Below are 24,937 nucleotides of genomic sequence, written 5' to 3' on the forward strand. Positions count from 1 at the left end.
TCCACTGGATGCAAATACGTGTTCTGTATCCAAACCTCTTTACACTAGAACTGGGCTTTTGCTTATGAAAGGGTACATTTATTGACCTTTGGAGAAAGTGGAGCAAGTATAAGAAAGCCACTTGGTGGAGATGAAGGGATGCTGACAGATCTGGGTTGGCCATCTAGGGACCTTCTGGCTTGAGCCAGTCTGAGAAACAAACAGAGGCATATGTCCTGCTTTTGCTCTCTCACCCTGCAGACCTCAGTGACCAGCTCCTTGAAGTGGTGGGGCTTGAGGGAGCCATGGAGATGGGGCAGATCTACACCGGCCTGAAGAGTGCGGGCAGGAGGTTGGCCCAGTGTTCCTCTGTCACCATCAGGTACGCTCCTTGTCATCCTACGGCCTCCAAGTCTCCTCATCTTTCTAAACATTGTTGCAGATAATAATGAGGAAGCTATTTCTGGATTTCAGAGCAGGGAAAGTGGAGGACAGAAGCTTGGATCTGTTTGTAAAGAACATCTTTGTAGACCATTCTCCATACAGGATAGGAGGCTACCATCCAAGACAGCACCTAGAGGGTTCACCACAAAACCAGTTGGCTGTTTTCTTAAAATGTCCTGGTGAAATTCTCTAAACAGGAATACAAGATTATGAAGTCCAAAGAACCAGAGGTCCAATTCTTTACCTTTTTTATCTTTACAAATTAAAATGTTAGATTTATGCCAGGAAGCACGCTGATAAAAACCAGGTGCCCTGCTCTGCTCTGCTGTGTTGGATAGTGGCCTTGGAAATGCTATTTCCTGTACACCTCTGCACGCGAAACCATCGCCATCAGCAAACTGGTCATAATTGACTAAGACGATAACAGCTTTTCAGGGTGTGGGCCACTCAGCCTGCCACTGCAGGGTCTGGAAGATATGGGGTCTACTAGAAGGGATCCTCTGATTTCAGTTACCTCCGTTTGATCAATGCAACTATTCACATTTTTTTCCTGATATTTCTTCCCCATCGGATTATTTCAAAAGTCTTTGTTTCTTTCCTTTTTTCACTCACTTGTTACAATCAGATCTATTAGTATTGCCCAGGCATGTCCTAGAGGGGTCACAGCATGCAGGGTTTCCCAAAGGTCTTTGATTTTTTTCCTCCCAGAACCCCTTGGGCGAGTGTCATCAGAGCACATTTGGGGGAACTCTGATGGTAGCCCTACCTTGAATCTCTCTGCTGCTTCCCTGATTTTCTTAGCTGAGGGTCTGTTCCATTTTCCCCTTTTCTTTTTTTTAATATTTATTTTTTTAAGTGTAGATGGACACAACACAATGCCTTTATTTTTATGTGGTGCTGAGGATCGAACCCGGATCCCGCCGTGCTAGGCGAGCGCTCTACTGCTGAGCCACAACCCGCCCCACACTTTCCCCTTTTCTTCCTGCTTATCTTTGTCTTCCCTTTCTGTTACCCCAGAGATTTACCCCTCTTTTGAGCTGTTGTCCTATTGGGAACCCTGTTTTCCAGACTAGTCTCTCTAGCCCTGTCCCTTCTCTGGGTCTCTAATACTGAGTGGGTCCAGTCTGTCAACTCATCGAGGTCATGACTTATGTAGACCACTGAGAATACGTGATCCCTGGAGAATAAAAAAGTGTGAAGGTTTTCTTCATATTTAGTGGATCTATTTCCAGATAGAAACAGAGAGGGCAAGACAGGAGCCCCCATCCTCCTACGCATTTCCCAGCCCCTTTCTTAAACCCTAAGTGCCAAAATGCCACTCTTTCCTCAGATTATTTTTGGGAGGAGTGGCAAACAGGGGTACCAGGGATGGAACTCGGGGCACTTGACCACTGAGTCACATCCCCAGCCCTATTTTATACCTTATTTAGAGACAGGGTCTCACTGAGTTGCTTAATGCTTCGCTTTTGCTGAGGCTGGCTTTGAATTCACAATCTTCCTGTCTCAGCCTCTTGATCCACTGGGGTTACAGGCTGACTATTTGTTTTTACTGTTATATCTATTGTTTTTATTATTAAATACCCTCAATGCCAGTCAGAGAGTCGTTACACCAAAATGCCTTTGCCCCTCTCATTTCCTAATTTCAAAAACAAGACAGATGCCAAATCCAGGTGAGGCCTTCCTAGAGAGTGGGGGTTATCTGATCTCATCACCCCAACCAATGGCCTCCAAAGGGCCACCTTTCCTCCCAAAGGTAATGGAGTTTGAGTTCAGAGCCTTACAGGATAAGTGAGAGGATCTCATATCTGTCTTTCAAGAATCACCGGGCACGGTGGTGGTGGTATATGCCTCTAATCCCAGCAGCTCAGGAGGCTGAGCCAGGAGGATCTCAAGTTCAAAGCCAGCCTCAGCAAAGCAACTCAGTGAGACCCTGTCTCTAAATAAAATACAAAATAGGGCTCGGGATGTGGCTCAGTGACTGAGGGTCCCTGAGTTAAATCCCTGGAACCCACCCCCACAAAATAAAAAAGAATCTATATACCAAAAAAGCCTTGTGCTAAGCAAGAAAGCAACACTCCCCCTAACCCCCACCCCCACCTACCTCTATCCTCTCTCTACTTCTATCCTTGGGAACTGTATTCCTGGATGCCTTTGTTCCAGTTAAGCCAGATCCACATTCCATGGCAACCCCAGATCATATTGTTGTTCAGGATCAAATACAAGGCAATACACACTCAGGCCTGAGCTGTGTCCTGTGCAGCTTGGAGACGTTACCTCATGGACATTATGCAACCACTCACTCAGCATAGAAACCAGGTCTTTCCATTTCCAGAGCAGGGTTTTTTGGCATGCAGTGCTGGCCCTCTGGTTGACTGCTGGACTGAGGAGGGTCTACTACCTAGCATTGGTTCTGCTCTGTTTCTGGCCACTGTTTCCTAGACTTCTGTGGCTTTTATTTCTCATGCATCTCAATGTTTCTCAAAGTGGGTTCCTATGACCAAGGCAACACAATCACCCACTAGTGCTTCTTAAAGTGAGGATCTCCTCATCTGGCCCCAGACCTGCCAAAAAAATCCCTGAGTGGAGCTCAGGGTTCCATTTTAACAAGTTGCTTCAGAGAGTCTTAGAAAACCACTGGTAGGTGGACCAATAAAGGTCTTCCCACTTCTTTTTCCCCTATGGGAACCACACTGATTCTCCAGCTCTGAGAAGCTCACTGTGTTATCTTGGTTTTCGGGATTCTAGGACTAACAAGCTGCTGCCCATGCAAGTGGATGGAGAGCCCTGGATGCAGCCATGTTGCACGGTGAGTTTTGCCAGCCTTGGAGACAGGGGTGTGAGCTTGATTTTTGACCCCCATTTGGGCAATGACTTGATATGAAATCACTGCATCTCAGAGATGAGGGGACCTTGGAAGACCTAGTGTAGCCCTTTTCCACTTTATTCACCCATCCACTCATCACCTGCCAAACATTTACTGAATGCCTGCTGTGCGCCAGGCACTGTGAGGCACCAGATACAAAACAGAACAAGATACAGACCCATCTCCAAGAAGGTTACAGATCTACATGACAAATCTTGAGGCTTCACCCATGGTACCTTGACAGCCTCAGCTTGAACTGTCCCAGTGGCAGGGAACTTATCTGGGGATTGTCCTGCTGGCAGGAAGGTCTGATTGTTAAAAAGACTCTTAGGTAGAAGCTCAATCTGCACTCTTACCCTGGGACTTCCACCCAGTCTTTGTGACCAGTGGGGAAAATCCTCATAGTGACAGTGCACAGGTGTGCTTCCCCACAGGTGCACCTACCACCTTGAGGACCTTCCTGGAAACTCCACCAAAAGGTCACCTACAAGTTACCTACTTTGTTTATGGCATGGTCACCTAACTCCTAGCAGAGTGCCTGATATGTAATAGCTGCACAATAATGCATCGAATGATCAATAAAGGGCACCACAAATGAACAGAGGGAACAGCCCCCTTCCCTGGCTGTACCCCCCCGCCCCCCGGGAGCTCTCCATGCAGCACTTCTGCATGAGCCAGGCCTCCTTCCTTCTTGGTTCATTCTCCACTGGAGACAGTTGGAAATTTCATAGGGGAAGAGAAAGCATTGTCCCGGTCTTCAGGGCCTCTGTTGGGCTATTATTAACCTCAGTATGATCACAAATATGCAACTCTCAGGAAAGACAAAACATGTGTTTCTAAGCTTCCTCAGATACCTTGGTAACCCCTTTTGAGCCCTTCAGAACATTGGGTTGTCGTCTTCTTCTAGAGAGAGGGTTTTCATGAGCCAACTGAAAAGAAATAGCATCTCCTGGAAAGGTTTAAAATAGAAATTTCTACAAAAATAGAACGTTCTTTGCACAATCTTGCCTCAGTCTTATGAAGACTAACAAAAAAGATGAAATCACATAGCAAAAACTAATAATAGCAATAATAGTATCCCACCTTGCTGGAATGGAAAGGATAGAGGGAAATTTACTATTTATTATTATGATGGAGTTGAGTTTTTTTGTTGTTGTTTTGTTTTGTTTTTTGGTGGTGCTGGGGATTGAACCCAGGGCCTTGTGCATGCGAAGCAAATACTCTACCAACTGAACTATATCCCTAGTCCTGAAGTTAAGTTTAAAACAATTTATTCAGGCTTTTCCTGATTCCTCCTGAAGAAAAAAGAAGGAAAGAAAAAAAAAAAGAAAGAAATTAAACCCTTTCTCACTTGGTTCAATGATATCTGAAAACTGAGTTGTCATTCCTCTGAATCCAAGACTGTTTTTTTTTTTTTAATAGCCAAACACGTCTCCCATCCCCATCCCAATCCCCGTGCTCCCTCCATGCCACTCTTAACCCTTGAGCAAGCTCAGCTCACTATGAAAACAATAGTGATTCTGTGATGGTATGGTGTGAAGTCCAGAAATCCATGTGTGAAAACATGTTAGTCTGCTCCAGTGGCCCCAGCAGAATACCATGAACAGGTGCGTTAAATGACAGAAATGTACTTTCTCGAAGTTGTGGAGTTTGGAAAGCCAAGGTTAAGTTACAGGCAGGTTGATTTCTGTTGGGGTGTCTCTCCCTGACTTGCAGCAGCTGCCTGTATCTTGATACAGCCTTTCCTCTGTGCTTACTCTGTCATCTCTTCCTCTTCTCATAAGGACACCAGTTTTATTGGATTGGGGCCCCATCCTTGTGACCTCATTTAACATTAGTTACCTGCTTAAAGGCCATGTGTACAAATATAGTTACTCTGGGGGTGAGAGCTTCAACATTGTAATTTGAGGGGGACACAGTTGAGTTCATAACAAAGGATAACAAAGTCATTCTGAAAATTGAAAGGTTCAAACAAATGCATCCCTTGTTGAAATGTTTTCTTGAAGGCACACACCAGCAAAGAAGTGATTTAACATGAGAACATCATAGCACAAAAGAAATTTTGGCTCTTTAAAACAGGTTAAGTTGAAATTCAGTCTAAAAAACAAATATGGTCATGCTCATGAATGCAGAGAGTGAAACATTCCTCAAAGAGAAGATGCATAATGTAAACATTAATAACCTGCATCCCAAACCTAGGGTCATAGTAAAAAAAAGAACATGGATGACATTGTTAAAAGGATAGTAAAATTATGCTCAATTTCTCATTGTCTCTTTTTACTTTAATAATTAAATATATAAATCAGAAAGAAAATTTAATAACTAGATATGCACTAATGAAACTAAAAACAGAGCATACCACTTTCAAAGCTGAGAGAATTTAAAATAGAAAAGCCCTATCAATATAGCAAAACATAGAAACCAGATAACATTTAAATTTTTTTGAAGTAAGATGAAAGAGATTAAGATTAAATATATCAATATTGATTTTTTAAAAAAAAGGTTAAGGTCCCCTATTAATAGACTAATATCTTTACTTTGGGTTGAAAATTAACATCCAAGTCAAATACCATAGTACACACCTGTAATCCCCATGATTCTGGAGGCCAAGGCAGGAAGATTGAAAGTTCTAGGCCAGCCTCAGCAACTTAGCAATTCCCTGTCTCAAAATAAAATACAAAAAGGGTAGGGGATGTAGCTCAGTGGTGGAGTGCTTGTCTAACATGTGCAAAGCTCTGGGTTCAACCCCCAGTACCACAATAAAATAAAATAAAATCCAAATGAATTTCCCTACAACAGATATACCTAAAACAAAAGGATACACACACACACACACACACACACACACACACACACACACATCCTTTATCAAGTGTAGAAAAATTAAATATAAGAACTATTGATGTTTCCAACATGCCAAAAACATTAAATGGAATAACAAAAGACATTATTTATTTGATTAGAAAATACATTGAAAAAAATTGGGGCAGGGTGCTGTAAGGCTACTCAGGAAGCTGAGGTGAGAGAATCACTTGAGCCCACAAGTTTGAGAACATCATGAGAAACATAATGAGAGCCTTTCTCAAAACAAAGAAACTCAATTACGAGATATAGTGGTCCTAAAATCTTAGATATTTAACCACAGAATTAAAATATATGCTGCTAAGAAAAAATATATAAGGAGAAATTGATAGCAATAAAGTTATTAAGACAATTTAAAACATTTGTTTGTCTCTAAGTTAAAATAGCTAAAATAAGTAATAGATAATTTGAATAAAATAACTCTGTAACCTATAATTTAAATGAGATATTTTTTCAAGGATAGATAGATTATATGCCAAATAGATCACAAACTAGTTTACCAGCATCCCACCCCCCCTCGCCCCAAAAAAACTATGAAATCCAGGAACAGAAATTATGAAGGTCATTTTCTTTGATCAAAAAGCAATAAAGCTGGAGATTACTAATAGAGGATTAAATGAACAAACAAAATCCAGTCTTTCGGAAACTTAAAATTCTTCTAAAGAATAATAATCTATCGGATTTCATTATTAACTATCAAAAAAAAATTATAAAAATAAGAAGGCTATTGTTCAAACCTTATAGAACATAGCCTAAACTATATCTGGTAGTAAATTCAAAGCCTCATCTACTTTTATCATATAAAAAGAAAAAATATGATGAATAGTCCCCAAATTAGAATAACAATAATACAACAAAATTAAGAAAAGCAGAAGAAAGAAAATGACAAGATAAAAATGGAAATTAAATAATTTTTAAAATAGGAAAACCAACGGGTGCTGGAGCACACACCTTGTAATCCCAGCAATTTGGGAGGCCGACACAGGAGGCTCACAAGTTCAAAGCCAGCCTCACCAACTGAGTGAGGCCCTAAGAAACTTAGCAAGACCCTATCTCTAAATAAAATATATAAAGGGCTGGGATATGGCTTAGTGGTTGAGTGCCCCTTCGTTCAGTCCCTGGTATGGGAAAAAAGAAAATAAAGCCTAGTACTAACTCCTTAAACATGTCAAACATTTGAAAATCTAATTTTTAAAAAAGAAAAATCAGAGAGCAGAGATATTCAAATGTAAAAAAATAATCAATGTAATATAAAATCTAACTATAAATGGGGGAATGGCTCTATTTAAAAATAATGTGTATAATCACCCTTTTTTTGGCACTAGGGATTGAACACAGGGGTGCTCAACCACTGAGCCCTTTTTTATATTTTATTTAGACACATGGTATCACTAAGTTGCTTAGGGCCTCACTAAGTTGCTGAGGCTGGCTTTGAACTTGTGATCCTCCTGCCTCAGCCTCCCAAGTCACTGGCATTACAGGCATGCACCACCAGCTAATCACCTTAATTCTAATGACTATGAACATCTTTACAAAATGAAGGAAAATTTTGGTAACCATTAAAAAAATGGGAAATGCTTTCAAAGAATTACATATAAAATGATCTCAAATACCCTTACTGTTGAACTCTATTAGGAAATATGTGTATTTAGGTAAAGTATCCCAGAGTGCATACAAAGACAGAAAGCTATCCACTCCATTGTGTGAAATGGAGACAGATACAATCACCTAACAAAAATTATATTTAAAAACAGAAAACTACAGACAAATCTCAGGTATGAATGTGATATAAAAATGCTAGTACACATGTTGATAGATAGAACTAAACAATATTTTGAAAGAATCATTCGCTCCTCAGAGCATATTTTTTTAATATATATTTTTTAGTTGTTGATGGACCTTTATTCCAATTATTTGTTTATATGCAGTGCTGAGACTCGAACCCAGTGCCTCACACATACTACTAGTCAAGCACTCTGTAACTAAGCCATACCCCCAACCCACCTCAAAGCATTTTAAAGGAATAAAGGAAGTCTTCTATTAGTTTAGATAGATGACCCAAAGCTATTCAATTATATTCAACATTTGTGATTTTTTTTTTAGAGAAAGAGAGAGAGAGAATTTTAATATTTATTTTTTAGTTTTCGGCGGACACAACACCTTTGTTTGTGCTGAGGATCGAACCCGGGCCGCACGCATGCCAGGCGAGCGCGCTACCGCTTGAGCCACATCCCCAGCCCAACATTTCTGATTTTTAATCTTTTAAAATCAGAGTGCCCATGGGTTTAATTCTCAGTGCCAAATATGTATATATCTAGATATTTTTAACCAATATACATTTATTTTACTTTCTAATAAAACAATAGACAAGATCATGGATAAGATATGTATGCTAATGTTGTTTGGAAGTTGTAGTCAATGCAATGTATATGAAGTTGAAAAGAAATATAACTATTTGAAAAAGAGCAAAACCTGACATCATTTGTAGGTGATATGTGTATAAATATAGAAATCTGATAGAATCAACCAAAAACCTATCAGGATAAATTATTTTGATGAAGTTTTATAGAAAAAATAGACAAAATTAATATCTTTCCTATATATAACAGAAAAAGCTGAAAATGTCACAATAGCAACAACAAAGACCTAAAGTATTAAATCGAATTGTGGAAAGTGGATGAAGACACTTATAAAACTCAACTAATAAAAAAAAATGAACATATAAACAACTTAGACCCCTAAACAGAGATTCCAATGTTTTTTTTTAATTATTTATTTATTTATTCTAATTTGTTATATATGACAGCAGAATGCATTTCAATTCATAATACACATATAGAGCACAATTTTCATGTCTCTGGGGATACACAAAGTAGAGTCACATCATTCGTGTCTTCATACATGTACTTGGGGTAATGATGTCCATCTCATTCCACCATCTTTCCTACCCCCTGCCCCCTCCCTTTCCCTTCCTCTGCTTTGCCCTATCTGAAATTCCTCCCTTCATCCAACATTTTTTGAACTTGACAGATCCTAAGGCATTTGATAAAAGAACTTCAAGAAAAGACTTCTAATAAGATATTAAAATAATTATAAAGTCATAATAATTTGAATAATATACTCTTGTAACTAGATTGTGTAGGGAAATTAATAATATAGAAGAAACTCTAAGAAGTCCTGTATATATAAAACCAATGAAGGAAAAATAAAGATCACGGAACTAATTAGAAGGGAATGACTGTTTCAACATATGATTTTCAAGCAATTGCCTGTTTGTGAAAATGTTATTATTTGCTAACCTTTCACTTCAAATTATATTTGAAAAACAAAAACAAAACAAAAAAGTTTCTAAGTCAAAGAATAAAATGTTACTAGCTATGGGGTCAATAGATGATCATAATTATTCCATGGACATGGCCTTTGTAGGGAAAAAGTGACATTTTTTATTATTAACCAGTTTTAAATCCTACACATCAAGAATCAGTATAAATATTTAAAAGACTAAGAACAAAATGTTTGCAATAGCAATATCAAAGAGCAGATCAATTTCTATAAGGTATAAAGAAACCAATGCTTAGAAGGAAAAAAAAATACTAACAATGCAGTTGTGAACTAATAATAATTCACAGAAGAAGTATCATGGGCTATTAAATCAATGAAATAAAATTTAGCATCACAAAGAAAGAATGATTTTCAAATTAACAGTGAGGAAAGTCATGCCATGTTTCACTTACTACTTAGCAAGAAATAAGAATAGTAAGTTTCACTTACTATTCACTTACTATTTAGTAAGAAAATATTCATTGCTATCAAGGGTGTGGTAAGACAAATACATTCAGTTAGCAAGAGTACAAACTGGTGCTGCCATTCTAAAAAGCATCTGGAGCCATGCATCAAGAACAACCATAACAAACCAGGTACAGTGGCGCTCACCTGTAATCCCAGCAGTTTGGAAAGCTGAGGCAGGAGGATGGGGAGTTCAAAGCCAGCCTCAGCAATTTAGCAAGACTATAAGCAACCTAGTGAGACCTTGTCTCAAAATAAAACATAAAAAGGGCTGGTGATGTGGCTCAGTGGTTAAGCATCCCTGGTTAAAACCCTAGTACGAGGAGGAGGAGGAGGAGGAGGAGGAGGAGGAGGAGGAAGAGGGGAGAGAGATGAGGAAGGGAAGAAGGAGAAGAAGAAGAACCATTAAACCATTATAAATAGTAATGCATACTGAGTCTGTTCATTTTCTTTCACCCTTTAAAAATTGTTCATATATTTGTAGGAATTTAGTCTAAATGTAATACAGATATTGATGTATGTAAATTTCTATTTCATGCATCATAGCAAAAAAAATGGAAATTACCTAAAAGCCCAATATTCAAAAAAGAGGTTTAAATAAGCTATGTGAGATTCATCAAATGGAATTATTTTCAGCTGTTGAAAATTCATATTTAATAAATAACTCAGTGGTAGAGCACATGCTTAGTATATGAAAGCCCTGGGTTTATTCTCTAGCACCACAAAAATACATATATACATAAAGTATGAATAAAATCTTTAAAATTAAATATCCACTGATATTGGAAATGCTTACAAAATAATGTTAAATAAAAATGCAATTAAGAAACTGATTTCAGTTTTATTAAAAACACATAGGCATAGAAACTAAAAACAATATACAAAGAAGTTAATAATTATTACCTCTGATTTTTAAACTTTTTCCGTATTTCCTAAAGTCTTTAAAAAATCTGTTTATACATAGAAATATATGGATATAAAGTATATATTTATTAAGACAATTTGTCTTACAATTGCAGTACTGTAAGATTATCTCTTCACTATTATCTCTTCACCATCCCAGTTAGGTGGCATAGTTTGAGTCTCAAATATAGAATCTCTTCCCAGTGTTGGATGACAGTAGAACCTCTAAGCTGAAAGTGCCTGCAGTTATTCAATCCACTGATTCCCAAAGTTCAGTAAGCACCTGTATAACCTGAAGGGTTTTAATGTATACATTACTGGATTACTTTCCAGATTTTTTTTTTTTCTGTACCAGGGATTGAACTCGACCACTGAGCCACATCCCCAGCCCTGTTTTGTATTTTATTTAGAGACAGGGTCTCACTGAGTTACTTAGTGCCTCACTGTTACTGAGGCTGGCTTTGAACTCATAATCCTCCTGCCTCAGCCTCCCAAACTACTGGGATTACCAGCATGTTCCACCACGTGGTTGGTTGGGCTACATTCCAGATTTGTGTTTTAATCCAGGAGTCTAGATGACTGAGAATTTGCATTTCTAACACATTCCAAGGCAATGGAGATGCTGTTGGTCTAGGGAGCACACTTTGGAAACCTCTAATCTAGTTGAAATTACTGACTTAATAAATCCCATGCTTCTTCTCCACCTCTTGTGAAACCTGATTGTCCAGCTGCATTTGAAGGCCTCTGGTGGCAGCAGACACTCTCATGAAGCAGGATGTCCTAAGATCTTGGAGAACCCAGAAATAGCCAAGACCTGGAAGATGATACCAACCCTTTCCTCCTCCCCTAGACCTACTTTAAGAAGAAATATTACCTTAACTTTTTAAAATATCACAAAGGTTATTTCAAATCCTTCAAGATTTTTTTGTGTGTGTGTGCCTTCTAATTATCTCCAGCAGAAATCAGGGCAGACATAGGACACTTGCCAGCCTGATTTGGGAAGGATCCACACTTTGGGTTATTGGCCATTTTATTAGGTGTGATCTGAATCATTCACCCCAAGAGGGCAACATTCAGGAAGAGGTCCCTTAGTTTATTGCTTTTTCTGAAGTAATAAAAATGTGTTGATTTATAGAAAATGCTCCCCCCACCCCACCAAGTCAACTTCCAACACTTGTGAGGTTTGAAATTTTACTCTATTATAGGCTGAGGTAATTTTGTGAATTTTTATCATGCAAGAGTCTGCTGGACCAATTCTCTCTAATAGAGCAGAAAACTAGCAACATGGGGGTGCTGTCCTTAGGACTTGTCTGAAGCTGTGAGTGCTATGAATGACTCTTTAGAAAATCATGGAGATTATTTTCCTGACCCGACCAATTACCAATTACCAAAGAGGTTTGGGTTTTAACTACAAAAATGTGGGCTGCTCTTTTTCTATCATGGGTTGAATGATTTAACCATTCCAAACTGCCTCTTAAAGTGGGATCTGATCTATATTACCCACTAGCCCTTCCTAATTGGGAGTAAAAGACTGACATCTCTTTGACCCAAAATGAGGGTATGTTCTCATCCTTCTCTCAGTTATCTATACTAATAGAATCCACAAATCTGACCAAAATATCATTGTTACCCAAGAAGTACAAACTCCTACCCTATCAAAACGTTTGTCAATGCTGCTGAAAAACCAAATGGGAGGGATTTGAGTTTCACTTCCCCCTCTTTGCCTTAGAGGTGCTAACAAGCAAGCACATAGCTTAGCTATAGGCACAGAAAGGAGAAGCAAAGGTCTTCTATCATCTAAAAAAAATGGACTCCACCAGCAGGACATGTAGGCGGTGCACCAGCAGCTGCCCTGGCCTCAAGCAGAGCTCTCTCCAGGACACACCATTTTTCCTCTTGGTCCTGTTCATCAGTCAGGACTTGCACAGCCTGTTCTCTGAGCAGGCTCTGCCCTGGCTTAGGGAATGACAAAGCATGGAAGCTGAAGTCCTTCCCCTCAAGGGGCACGGGAGCCCAAAAGTGAGAGAATGTGCTACAAATCACTATCATCTGGGATTGCTAAATTGTATACCACCGATAAGTATTGTTCGAGTTCCCCTTATATGCCTTACTTGCATGAATTCTGGAACAATCATAATGCCCACAATGAGACATACAACAGAAAATAGTGCTGGATGGTTTCTTGGTTGCTCCTCAGGTGATTGCCACAGAACAGGACTCACTCCCCTTTGAAGTTTCCAGGTTGGGGAAGCCTACCCCGAGGACCGCTTTCCATTTCCATCACCAGGCTGTGCTAATGTCCGCCATGCCTTTGGTTCCATCCTTTCCTTCTCTGCCTGGGGACTTATAAACATGAACCTGGCTTAGCTAGACATTCCCACTTGAGCTCTTTCTGACAACAGCTGTTGAAAATTTCCCTTGAACCCTTTTCTCATCATGTTCTTATTCATCTGTCTTTCATGTTTTCTTATTACCTCACATGAACCCAACCCTGCCACCTCACCTTTAAAATCCTCTCCCAACCGCCTGCCCCACTGTATCCCTGACCACATTTCCCATGCTCTGGCCCCTACTCAACCTGTTCACAGGTGGTTTCTCTACCCAGTGCCTCTCTTTCTCTTTTCACCAATTCATTTCCTTCCCTGCCTTCAAATAGTACAGTTTCTCCCTAAGTGTTCCTATCAGACTCCCTCTCATTCCTCCCCTAACTTCTTTTTGACATGGCTTGGTTTATCCTACATTAATTGAGGCTTATTGACAGATTGTCTCTGACTTCAAGAATTCTGTTTCTGTGGTCACACTGTCATTTCCACTAATGTGGTAAAAAAAAAAAAAACAAAAAAAAACACAAGATTGGGTTCATAGATTCATGGGCTCATAGATTCCGTTTCTTTTGACGTCCATTTTTCTCCTTCTTCACCAATACACGACAATATGTATTTAACTAACCATGCTTTCCATTTTAAAGTTTACAATGGACTTTCATTGACAGTCTATCCTATGATCTTTGTGGGGAAAAAAAATAGGACAAATGGTTTATCCTCATTTTAGAGTTCAGCAAGCATTGGCTCTGATGGTTAAAGGATTTGTCTCAAGTTTTACAGCAAAGAAGTAGAACTTCTGGGACCCAAACACAGGTCTTTGAATTCTAAGTTGCTTCCTGTCCCCATGTCATCTGCTCACTCTGAACATGTGTCATACTTGATAAATGTTGTTGATGAACTAATAATGTAGATAAATAAGGTAGCAATGTCACAAGGCCACATTCAAATAGGGATTAAACATTTTGAAGCCATGCCCTGAGGATAAGGGTGAGAAGAAAGACAAATGAGAATCAATCTTTTACTTCTGATTAACTTACAGTTTACACGGGAGGGAAAAAAAAAGTATAAATCCTAAAAATTCTTAAAAATATTTTTTTAAAGAGTAGGGTCTTCCCCAGAGGCTATGAGAAAAACACCTAAAGAACTCACTTGGGAACTTGTCCATATGGTGTGACTTGGTCAGAGGTCAAACGGAAGCCTCCAGGTCAGCTGGCGGAGTCTGTCCGCTGCCCAGGCAGGAGTGGAGGCTGGGAATTCGAAGAATTGGGCTTTGGCTGTTCTGCTCCTCCATGCATGAACTTAGGCTAATCTAAGACCCCATGAAGTCTTGGGCTCCCATTTCTTATATGTCCAACAGAGGGGTTGAATGAGAAGGTCCCTCAGGTCTCCTCCGGCTGTGACATTCTGACAGTCTATGAATAGAAAGGACACGAGACAGGTGCGAGCTGATCACCACGTGGGAAGCTCACACCTGTCTCTCCCCAGTGTTTCCGCCCCTCACTTCCAGCAGTGCCAAGCTCCAGGCCCAGTCAGGGTCAAGTTGCCAATTTTGAAGCCGTTCAAGGACAGTTGTCCTTCTGCATGGGGCTCCTTCCAGTCCAAAGCTGGCCTCCTTTCCTCTCTGCAGCTCGTTCTCCCTTAGGCTGATAGAATTTGCATTGCCACTAATTCTTTTCTGCCTCTTTGCTTTTAGATTAAAATTACTCACAAGAACCAAGCACCCATGATGATGGGGCCTCCCCAGAAGAGCAGCTTCTTTTCACTGAGGAGGAAGAGCCGTTCAAAAGACTAACCAGTGTGCCAAACGCCAGCTAACCCAAGAGAGAAAACAAGAGACTGTAACTACACGCACATACACACACACTTACACAAACATGCACACACACACACACACACACACTTCTCTCATTAGTGGAAGCAAAACTACCCTTCTGGAAGAAAATTTCACCTTCCATACAGTTTATTTCAAAAAATGGATACATCCCTAACAGAGCCAGTGCCCAGAACATTTTGAAAAGACTTAGGCCCACCAGGGTGGGTTGGCTCATGCAGCGACCTCCAAATTCCCACAGGCCTTGGGGAATTGGGGAGAACTTTCTGAGACTGAAGGAGAAATCTCTTTCTTTTCACCAGCTCTACAAATTTCCTCACAGTCGCTCGCTGCTCGTGAGGAGCAGGCTGCAGGTTTCCTGGTATGGTGAGACGAGATCGGATGTGGTCGAGGGAAAGAGCTCCGTTCCAGAGAACTTGCACAAAGGTCCTTCTGTACAGAGACACATCAGCCTGGAGCTCTCTGCGCATAATCCTTGGCAGGGCTCAGCAGGCACTCGATGGTCTCTTGGTTGTCCTTTGAGCGACAGCTTCTCCCCAGACTTGCTGAGAAGGCAGAAAGGCTGTGGAAAGCTGTGTTTCCATTCCTGGGTTCTCTACCCCATCGGTGGGCACTTGTTCATTTCCCCAAGCCTTCTCCTGGTGGCTGGGTGTTTGTTTAGAGACGGCTCCAAGAGCCCCCTGAGCTGCCTGTGCAGCGCGCCTTAGATGTGGTATTTATTTTCTTAGTTCTGTGAACACCTGGGAGGGAAAGTGGAGAAACTGGGATTTATTTTTTAAACTGGTGTCATAATCTTGTGTAAAAAGGGAAAGAAAAAAAAAACACCCCCAGTTTCTTTTCTTCCTGAGCCAAAGCGTGTTTCCTGTTGAGTTCCGAGCCCTGGTGGCGGACTATTTCCCGAAGGCAGAGAAGATGAGAGGACAGGACTGTGCTGGGGACAGGAAGACAGTCCATCAGGCAGTTCCCTTCACCTCTCCGCACTTCCCACCCTCAGATTCTGACCTGAAGGACCTTCTCATGGTCTTATGTGTGTATATATGTAGCATATATATTTATATATAACATATAAATATTTATTTACGGCTGGACTTTTTCTGATTGGAAATAAACACAGGTAATATGGGAATAGAAAGCGGGAAAGGAACCTTCCACCATTTCATTGTCAGCACCTTTCCTCGTGCTGATCACAATGTTTAAGGGAAATGGAAGGATGTCCTTATCGTGAAGAGAACTTTTCTGGATCATCAAAACCGCCATGAAAGATATGCTGGGCAGGTTTACTCTCCCATTTGTGAGATAAGGAAATAGAGAAAAGTGAAGAGACAGCTCCGTGGTCTCTTGGCTAATGTGTTTTGAGAGTAGGTGCCACTAAGAAGACAATTACTAGAGGAAAGAACCCACACAGCTGGGAATAGGGTCATTTCTGGTCTCTGAGAAGTGATTCCACTTGGATCCAGGGTTCCAGGGGAAAATGAGCATGCAGCATATGTGTGGATGGGACAACCCCAGGTGAGAGATCGGGGCCTTGGTGTGCTTCAAAAATTCTCTCTGACCTAACCTGGAGAGAAGTTGGTCTGAAGTTGAAGACATGAGACAGGTCATCACATTGAACCCTCCACATATCTCCTCCTCATGGTCACCAGAATCCCTTCATTAGAAAACACTTTGGCCGCAGGAAAAGCCACAGTGAAAAGTCACAAGCAGGACTGAGGCACCTTCTGCAAGGTGCTGCCAGCCAGGACAGAGGGGTGTCAGCAGAGCTCAGTTGGCTTCATTCACCTGGCTCCGGCATTACCTCCCCTTCCTAAGGGCAACTATGCAGCACTTCATCGGTGGAAAACAACAGTTCCTCTACCCACTAGCTCACTGGGACTTCCATTCTCTCAGATTTCTCAAGAGAAAACATGAGCTACTTGACATCATTCCAATGAGCTGCTTTTAATCTCCTTGCATTGGGCCAGGAGCTTTGGATAAGGAAGACAATGTTAAAATTGTGTGCACAGATGGAGCCCACCTCTGAAGGAAGTAATCTTCTAGGACCATCTTGGACTGAGATATGAGACCATCCTGAGCAAATAACAGTGCAGAAATGCTGAGCAAGGGGAAGAGCAGGTCACCTGAAGAATATCCTTACTGATGGAATCCTATGTGGTGTGACCAACAAGCTCCAGAATGACTACAGGTACTATCTTGGAAGCAACTTGATTCTGAAAGTGAGGCAGGTTTAGGTTTAGGGTCACTGATTCTGAGACATTTACAGAAGTATTTGTGTATGTTTCAGCCCTCATTCCCCAAGATTGAGGCTGTTGAGACATGGCACCATCGACAGGTGAAATTGATTCTCAGAGTCTCACAAGTCACAAAGGGAACATGCAGAATTGGCTCCTACCTGCTTTACCCTAGTGCACAGGACTTTAATGTTGCTTGAGAGATGTACCCCAATCCTCCTTAGAGGCACAGAGTATAAAGAACTTGAGTGGAATTGCGCTTCTGATGTGGTAGCCTTAGCAAGTCTTGTGTTGCTGTTAAATCTTGCCTTGCAAATCATCTTTTAAACAACATGACTGGTTTCTTATTGTGGAGTAGTGCCTCATTGTAGCGACCCCCACAGAAAATTCCGAGGTTAGAAGAGAAGGTATTATTATCTCAATCCTAATGAGGAGAAGGAGGCTTGATGAGGTTTAGTGACTTCCAAAGCCATACAGGTAGTCAGGGAAGAGCCCTGTCTCTTATTTCTTGTCTTATTCTGATTCTTACCATGCTACAGACATGTTCTCACCTGCCTTCATGCTTCCACCCGACTAGCAATAAAAACAGTGAAACAGGAAATCGTCAGTACTTTGTGTTATCCCTGGACCAGTGGGCTGGGAGCTGCGTCTCATTATGCCTTGGTCTTTGTGGGGTTTCCCCAGTGAGTTGAAAGTGGAGATAGACTTAGCAGGATGATGATATTCAGGTCAGAAACCAGTTCCTCTTAAGAGAGTTCTTTCCACAGATGGAAAAGATACGTTAAAATTGCCAAATAAATTAGGAAATACTTGGCAGAACCGGGAAGAGCCTCCAGACTGGCGTTACATAACATGCATATACATTATACATATGCACATTATATAAGGTGACATAGTACTTAATGTGCTGTATATATTATGTAAATTACATATTTGTGAGTAATCATGATAAATATAGAGACCCACTAATCACTTTTTTACACATACTCAGTGACAGATTAGGAAGTTACTTTGCCAGAGAGGCTTAAAACTTACACTCTCCTGCTGCTTTGGTTCCAACTCCTGCCAAAAATACTTGCATCAACTTTTCCCATCTCTAGCCCCCTCTCTTCTTGGCCAAAATTCTCAGTTACCTCCTGTCCCAACAAGGCTGTGCCTTCCGTACAACACTGCCACAATCGGGATCCACAAAAATAGAATCCTGGGGAGGGGAAGTATCTAGATTCCCAGATTCCCTATGTCACAGACCTATACCTCAACACTCCCAGGCAGGTGGGTGCCTGATGCTAACCTTAAGGGGAAGGAAGTAGAGCCTACCAACTCTTACAAGGAAGGAAAGATCCATATGAGCCACCAATTTCAGTATCCAACAGTAATCAATCAGTCTAGCCTAAGATTGAAGTCATGTCAAACATCTAGTCTCAGTCCTTACAGTATATCTGAAACCATAATTTCCTAGAATGCATCTCAAAACACTAGTATCCATAAAGCGTTCCATGAAGAAAAAGGTCTAAGGTCAATACTAGATCCCTACCAGGAGATACAGAGAGATATGTTGAGAATTCACAGGAAAGACCAGGACATTCTTTTACTCTCAACATCTGTAGAGTAGAAAACACCACCATTTTTCACTGGTAGCGGTAGTAGTATTGTTAGTTCTCAGTGGAAATGGGCACATGCAAGTACTTTTCCAGGACAAGAAGTCTCCATCAAAGACACTGGGTATTTTGCGTTTGCTTGCTTGTTTGCTTGTTTGAGATGTTTTTCACTACATTTCCAGGCTTGGTCTCCCACACTGGGAGTACAGGCAAGTGTCACTGCACCCAGCTAAGCCCTCTTCCTTGTTTGTTTGTTTTTTAAAAATATTTATTTATGTATGTATCTTTAGTTTTAGGTGGATACGTTAGTTTGTTTTTATGTGGTGCCAAGGATAGAACCCAGTGCCTCATGCACGCTAGGCGAGCACTCTACCACTGAGCCACCACCCCAGCCTCTCTTCCTTGTTTTTTTCTATGTGATTGTCTATATTTTTATTGTTCCTCTCTACACATCTTCAAGCAAGAATGATGAATCTGGATATTTTGTTCCTTAAATGGGGAAAAGACTGCAGAGAAGGGCAGAAGGTGGTGGGGGAGGGGTGCATTAAAGGGGAAACATGACAACTGCGACATCTGTATAGCTCCAGAGAACAGAACCACATCTAAAGAATCCAGGTATAGAAGGTGAAATTTTGTTCCATTGAATGACTGCTCTTGGGGCTGGCTGAGGTGAAAGGTCTGCCTTTAAGTGGGAATGAGCAGCCACATGCTCTTACAGGAAAAGCTTTGACCTGATTGAGTGGGGAGCAAGCAGTAATTGTCCTAATCTTGTCCCAAAAGCTGTTGAAACTGTTTCTGTAGGTTAGGTCAGTGTTAAGTCTATTAATTCCTTTTAAATAGCATTTCTTGGTATCACCTGACTGAAATAATAAAAAAAAAAATTAAGAGAGATTTCTAAATCAGTGGATACTGACCAGTTAGACCAGGCTTATATATGGCAGGACTGACCAGACTCTGGTACCCTCAAGGGCAGCTGGTGATAGCTGTGACCTCTTCTTGATAGCTCTAAGAGTTGAGGAATGGATTATAGTATTAAGACAAAAAAAAAAAGATTTTACATTCCTAATTGGAGATCCATATGAGCAGTTTGAAAGTCTTTTCCCCCCTCACAAATATAAGACCTAGATCAGACTTGCAATGGCAAGGAAAGAGAAATTCTCCCACACCTCAAATAGTAACCAAATTTTAGGTAAAACTTGGATTGCACAATCACACAGACGTTCACATGGAGCCATTGTTTTTAGTTCAACTTCATGTTCTGCCATATTGGAGAATGTATTTGGACATTTTGTGATAGAGAGAAAACAGGAAAGGGAGATAAGAAAGGGAATTCCTGGGGCCAGGGATATAGCTCAGTTGGTAGAGTGCTTGCCTTGCATGCACAAGGCCCTGGGTTCAATCCCCAGCACCCCCCTCCCATTAAAAAAAAAACAGAAAGGGAATTCCCATTCATTGCTTTCTAGGTGCCAGTTACTATGTCAAGGTCTTTTCATGTACTATCCCTTTTAATACTCAGAACAGCCTACTGTACTTATTTCATAGATAAAGGAATTAATGCATAGGAAGGGGAAATATCTTGTCCAACAGAGAGCAAGCAGTATGATCAGGACTTGACACATCTTTCTGGCATCAAAATCTATTCTTTTCCTACTACATTTTGGTGTCATTAACATTCTTATATAATTTTTTCCACCCTACCAACATCCTAGGTGAAGTTACATTGCGTAGACAATCCATATCCTATCTGTTCCACCTCTGTGGAGTCATCTAATCATCATCCTGCTGAAGAACTTCCAGTGCTTATTCATATTTAAACTCAACAGCCTCCATGGACAGCTGGATCCCCAAACCTCACCCTTGCTATCCAGTTGGCAGCTATCCCTTAATCTTCAATGTCTTCACGTTCTGCCAGAGTGGGACCTATTTCCCAGCACCTACCTAATACATTTTGTTGTTGTTGTTCAGCTCTGTGAGTGGGAGAACAGCCAACAGTCTTCTCTGGCTTAAATACCATGGTCAACAGTGACCAGCCAACTTGGGGAAGGAGCTCTGGGTTGTTGAAGGGAGCCTCCAGCAAGGAGGCTTTGCATGTGATCCTCATTAGTGATAGGCGTGGGCTGGGCCATCTGTGTTCCACAGGAGAACAGAATGGGAGGCTGTCTTTCAGATGCCAAGAGATGCTATCTAATGGAAGATCCAGAGAGCTCAAAAAGCAGAGCAGCATCATTCCACATGGGCATCTCTGTGGGGAACCAGGGACACAGAAAACTTAAGAGGTATTGGGAATTACCTACTTAGCTTGCTGGGCATTCCACCCTTGCCACCATTTTGTCCTGCACCGTGGTGCAGGATGCCAGGCAGAGTCCTGCAGCCTCATCTGATAATTAAACTGCCTTAGAACCATGAGGCACCTAGATTGTCCTGAAGTCTGCAGATGTAACAGCAGGTGCTTTATAGCAAGGCATTAGAGTTTACCATTAAGCCGCCAAGTCTCCCAGGGGTCAGGAAACACTGCAGATAGAAAAGACTGTTTCATTGAATGTTAATTGGAGATTCTAGAAGAATAAACAGAAACTATGAAGGACTATTACAAATGGGTCAAATTAGAAAAATGCAATTTGGAAGCAAAAGAGGATAACATCTAGCCCAGAATCAAGTATGTAGTAGGTAGCAAGTAAATATTTGCTAACGGACCAAATGAATGAATAGCTAAAGCAGGTATCTGTCCTTCCACCCTGAATGGGTGTCGGGGCAGGGGGATGAAAGCTTTTAACTAACAACTCAGGAACTTGAAACCACAGGATGTAGAGGGAGCTCACGGGGGCCTTTACCCAGACATCTGTTGAATGATGGATACAGCTAAATATGGATCATCAAAGGGCTTTCTAGGTCACATGGAGGGCAGCTTCATGATTCAGAAAATACGAAATTCAGCTTATACAGAAAGGCAGAAATATTTGCCTTCCACTTCTTACAGATCAGGTCAGAACTGACAAAGAGAAAAAGGGCAGTACAGAAGTGGAGTAGCAACACAGTAAGAGATCAGCAGAATAAGGTACAGATTCATGAGATGAAAAGAGAGAGAACTGGATGGTTTAGAAGACCAATGTGGACAAGGGAGGTGAACATGAGCACTGTGTCCAAAATTGCAGGGTTGGGGGGAAGGACTGAGAAATCCAAAAGAAAGATCCTACAGTTGAACTGATGGCAAAACAGAAACATCCAGGTATTCATGAAATTGTTATTAAATAACAGCTATCATTTAGTATCTAGTTAAAGTCCATTCCTTTTATAACCACTGTGGAACTTCACAAGAACCTTGTGAAGTTGGTTGGTGCTATATGGCTCCCTATTTGACAAGGGAGGACACAGAGAGAAACAGGGCACATCTCATAGTAGCAGATCCAGGACTCAGATCTGTCGGTAGCTGTCTTCAAAGCCTGTGTTCGTGCCTGCGGTGCCATTAATGATTCCCCTGAGCTTCAAGCACCGTGACAGGTTTACGACCCGAAAACCATAACCCTGTGTGTGGCTTACTTTCTCTCAAACTTGACACCCAAGTCCCTCTCTTCCCTCTTCCATGGACCTGGAGAGGAAAAATAGCACTCTTGTGAGTGGGTGCAGGGGCACCCAGGAGCAGAAGAAAAGCAGTTATGGGAATCAGAAGGCCCATGTGCACCTTGTCTCCTCCCTTCCTCTTAGGTCCTCACTCCCAGGCACCAACTGGAGTGTGTCCTAAGGCTTCTCAGAGAAGAAATGGCCAAGAATGGATACCCAGTGAAGAACTCATCTGGATCAAGTATTCACACAGCATTAAAGATTCACGGAGATGTAGTAAAGATCAAGGGCAATGAAAAGAGTTCAGACAGTCAGACATTAGAATTCAGTAACTGATATCTAAGGGTGGAATGAAGATTTGAAGTGTCCTTTTACAAATTCTGTTGGGTGAGTCATGATTAAAAAAAGACTGCCTCTGGAGCAATGCGAAAAATTGAACATTTTTTCCTTTCGAAACAATGAAATTCTTTTAAAAATGGAGGCTTAGGAAGAATGACAAAAGGAGGGATGATAAAAATGGTAATTTCTTTTTACCTTTGATAATAGAAAAGGAATTTTAAAATCCTACAATAAATAAATGGCAATCCAGAAGAAATTTCCAGAAAGTCTACCTTTTCTGTTGAGGGGCTACACAATAGTACCTGCCAAGTGATTAATCAACTTTTTTTTGGTCTTTTTTTATTTTTTAAAGAAAACTGGTACCACCAATCAGTAGCCAAAATATGACATGATCTTCAAGAAAAGTTTTCCTGGTGAATATTTCCTCTCTCCCCAACATCCCTGAGGTAAAAGGATTGAGCACTAGATCTTTTAACTCAGAGCACCAAATGTTCATGAGGTGTTAATAATAGAGGGTGTCACTGACCTGCTATTTGGGATTCACTACCTTCATACCCTTCTGCTCCTAGGCATTAAGGTAATCTTCATCAACCTTCACCCCCACATCTACTCCCTGTCTGCCTCTTAACGGCTCTACAGGCTGAACATACGCCTTGGAACTAGAACATCTGGAAATAATTTCTTTTTTATGAACAAGTTCAAATATACTAAAAAGTAGAACCTTGAGTATGTACCTATCATTTAGATTTAACAATTATTAACATTTGCCATACCTGTTTCATCTTTTATTTTTTTCTGACTGAAAATTTTGAAGGTAAATGATAGGTATCATGACGTCTCACACCAAAATATTCCAGCATGCCTCACCATGAGAGATTCTTTCCTTTTTAAAGTAATTTTTATGAGTTCATTTTAGTTATAAATAATATTAGCTTTCATTTTCACATAATTAATGCAAGCCATGGAATATAATTTGTTCCACTTCAGTCCCCAATACTTTGCCTTTTCCTTCCCTCCTCCCTTCCTCTCTTCCTTTCCTCTATTCTAGTGATTTTTCTTCTATTTATTTATGTTTTTTTAAATTAGTGCATTATGGATATACATAAAGGTGTGATTCACCTTGGTGTTTTCATATTTGTACACAGGGAAGTTTGGTCAGATTTATTCCACCATTCCTCATGGGCAGGGAAGATCCTTTCTTAAGCTTTAAAAGATTGTGCGTATCATCTGTGTTGCTAGAGGAGAATTCAAGGTGTTGTGCATATGAGCTCAGTTATTTCCCAACTGACCGAATCAAGTTGGGAATGAAATAAATAGATATTGATCAAGGCATCACCCAATCATTCATGAGGAGAAAGTTTTGAGTGGAACCCAAGGAAGATCTTAGCTGTATTCAAAACAGTCCTGGTTGAGCTGGAAAGAGGAAAGTAAATGACATATTAACTAAATTCTCAAAAATCATTAGATAATGTTATAAGCATTCATCATGCCAAGAGAAAAACGTGAAACACTTAAAGGCGTTACAAATTCACCTAAAAAAAATCACGTTCTTATTTCTGAAACAAAAGTTGCTTACAGTGTTAGGTACTGAGTGACTGGGCACCATATTATTTTGAAAAGCTTAGAACAATAGAACATCATATCTACTGGTTCATTTATTCATATAAAACACAGATAGTTATCACCTCATCATGTGAAGATTGTGAAACTAGACTGGGGGAGGGTGTCGGCTACTGAGATATACAGACAGATCTCTCTCCCCCTCCACTGGAGCACAGCTGAACTAGAAGTGTGTCAACCCCTGAGAGAATGTCTGGGGAGCCTGGTTGAAAAGTCTTGGCTCATTTATGCAGAGATGATTTTCAATACACAAAGTATAAGCCATGCTTGCCCCAGGGACCAGAGTGAGCTGACTGCAGGTGTTCTGGACAAGATGGTGGGTAAGGTGGTTGGTTAGTTTGTTCTCAGAGATCCAATGGCTTAGTGATTCTGCCCATGAAAGGGAAGCAGGTGACACCAGTGACAGTAGGTTCCAAAATGTTCAGCCTGCCTCAGTCAATAAATGAAATAAAAGTTTCCCATTTGAGCATAGCCTAGGTAGCACCATCAACTGGAGACCAAGGCCTGATACTCAAAGCCTGACTCTCAGCCTGTGAATGGTGGACCTCACTAGGCCCATCTGGTTCCTCAAACATAAGGAGGAAACCTTTCTCATCCATACC

General features: G+C 40.8%; 1 protein-coding gene across 5 annotated transcripts in view; it reads left to right on the top strand.

Moving 5' to 3' along the window:
• The window catches only part of Dgkg (diacylglycerol kinase gamma), a 153,838-nt gene extending 138,799 nt beyond the window's left edge, over positions 1 to 15,039 (top strand). For all 5 annotated transcript variants that reach the window (XM_026389347.2, XM_026389349.2, XM_026389350.2 and 2 more), the window contains 3 exons: positions 241 to 361; positions 3,169 to 3,229; positions 14,855 to 15,039. In XM_026389347.2, coding sequence (XP_026245132.2) covers positions 241 to 361; positions 3,169 to 3,229; positions 14,855 to 14,953 — 281 coding nt within the window. In that variant the 3' untranslated portion in view covers positions 14,954 to 15,039. The remainder of the gene's footprint in view (positions 1 to 240; positions 362 to 3,168; positions 3,230 to 14,854) is intronic.
• The last annotated feature ends 9,898 nt before the right edge of the window (positions 15,040 to 24,937 follow it).

This window comes from Urocitellus parryii, chromosome 2 (genome assembly GCF_045843805.1).
Source record: "Urocitellus parryii isolate mUroPar1 chromosome 2, mUroPar1.hap1, whole genome shotgun sequence".
NCBI lineage: Eukaryota > Metazoa > Chordata > Mammalia > Rodentia > Sciuridae > Urocitellus > Urocitellus parryii.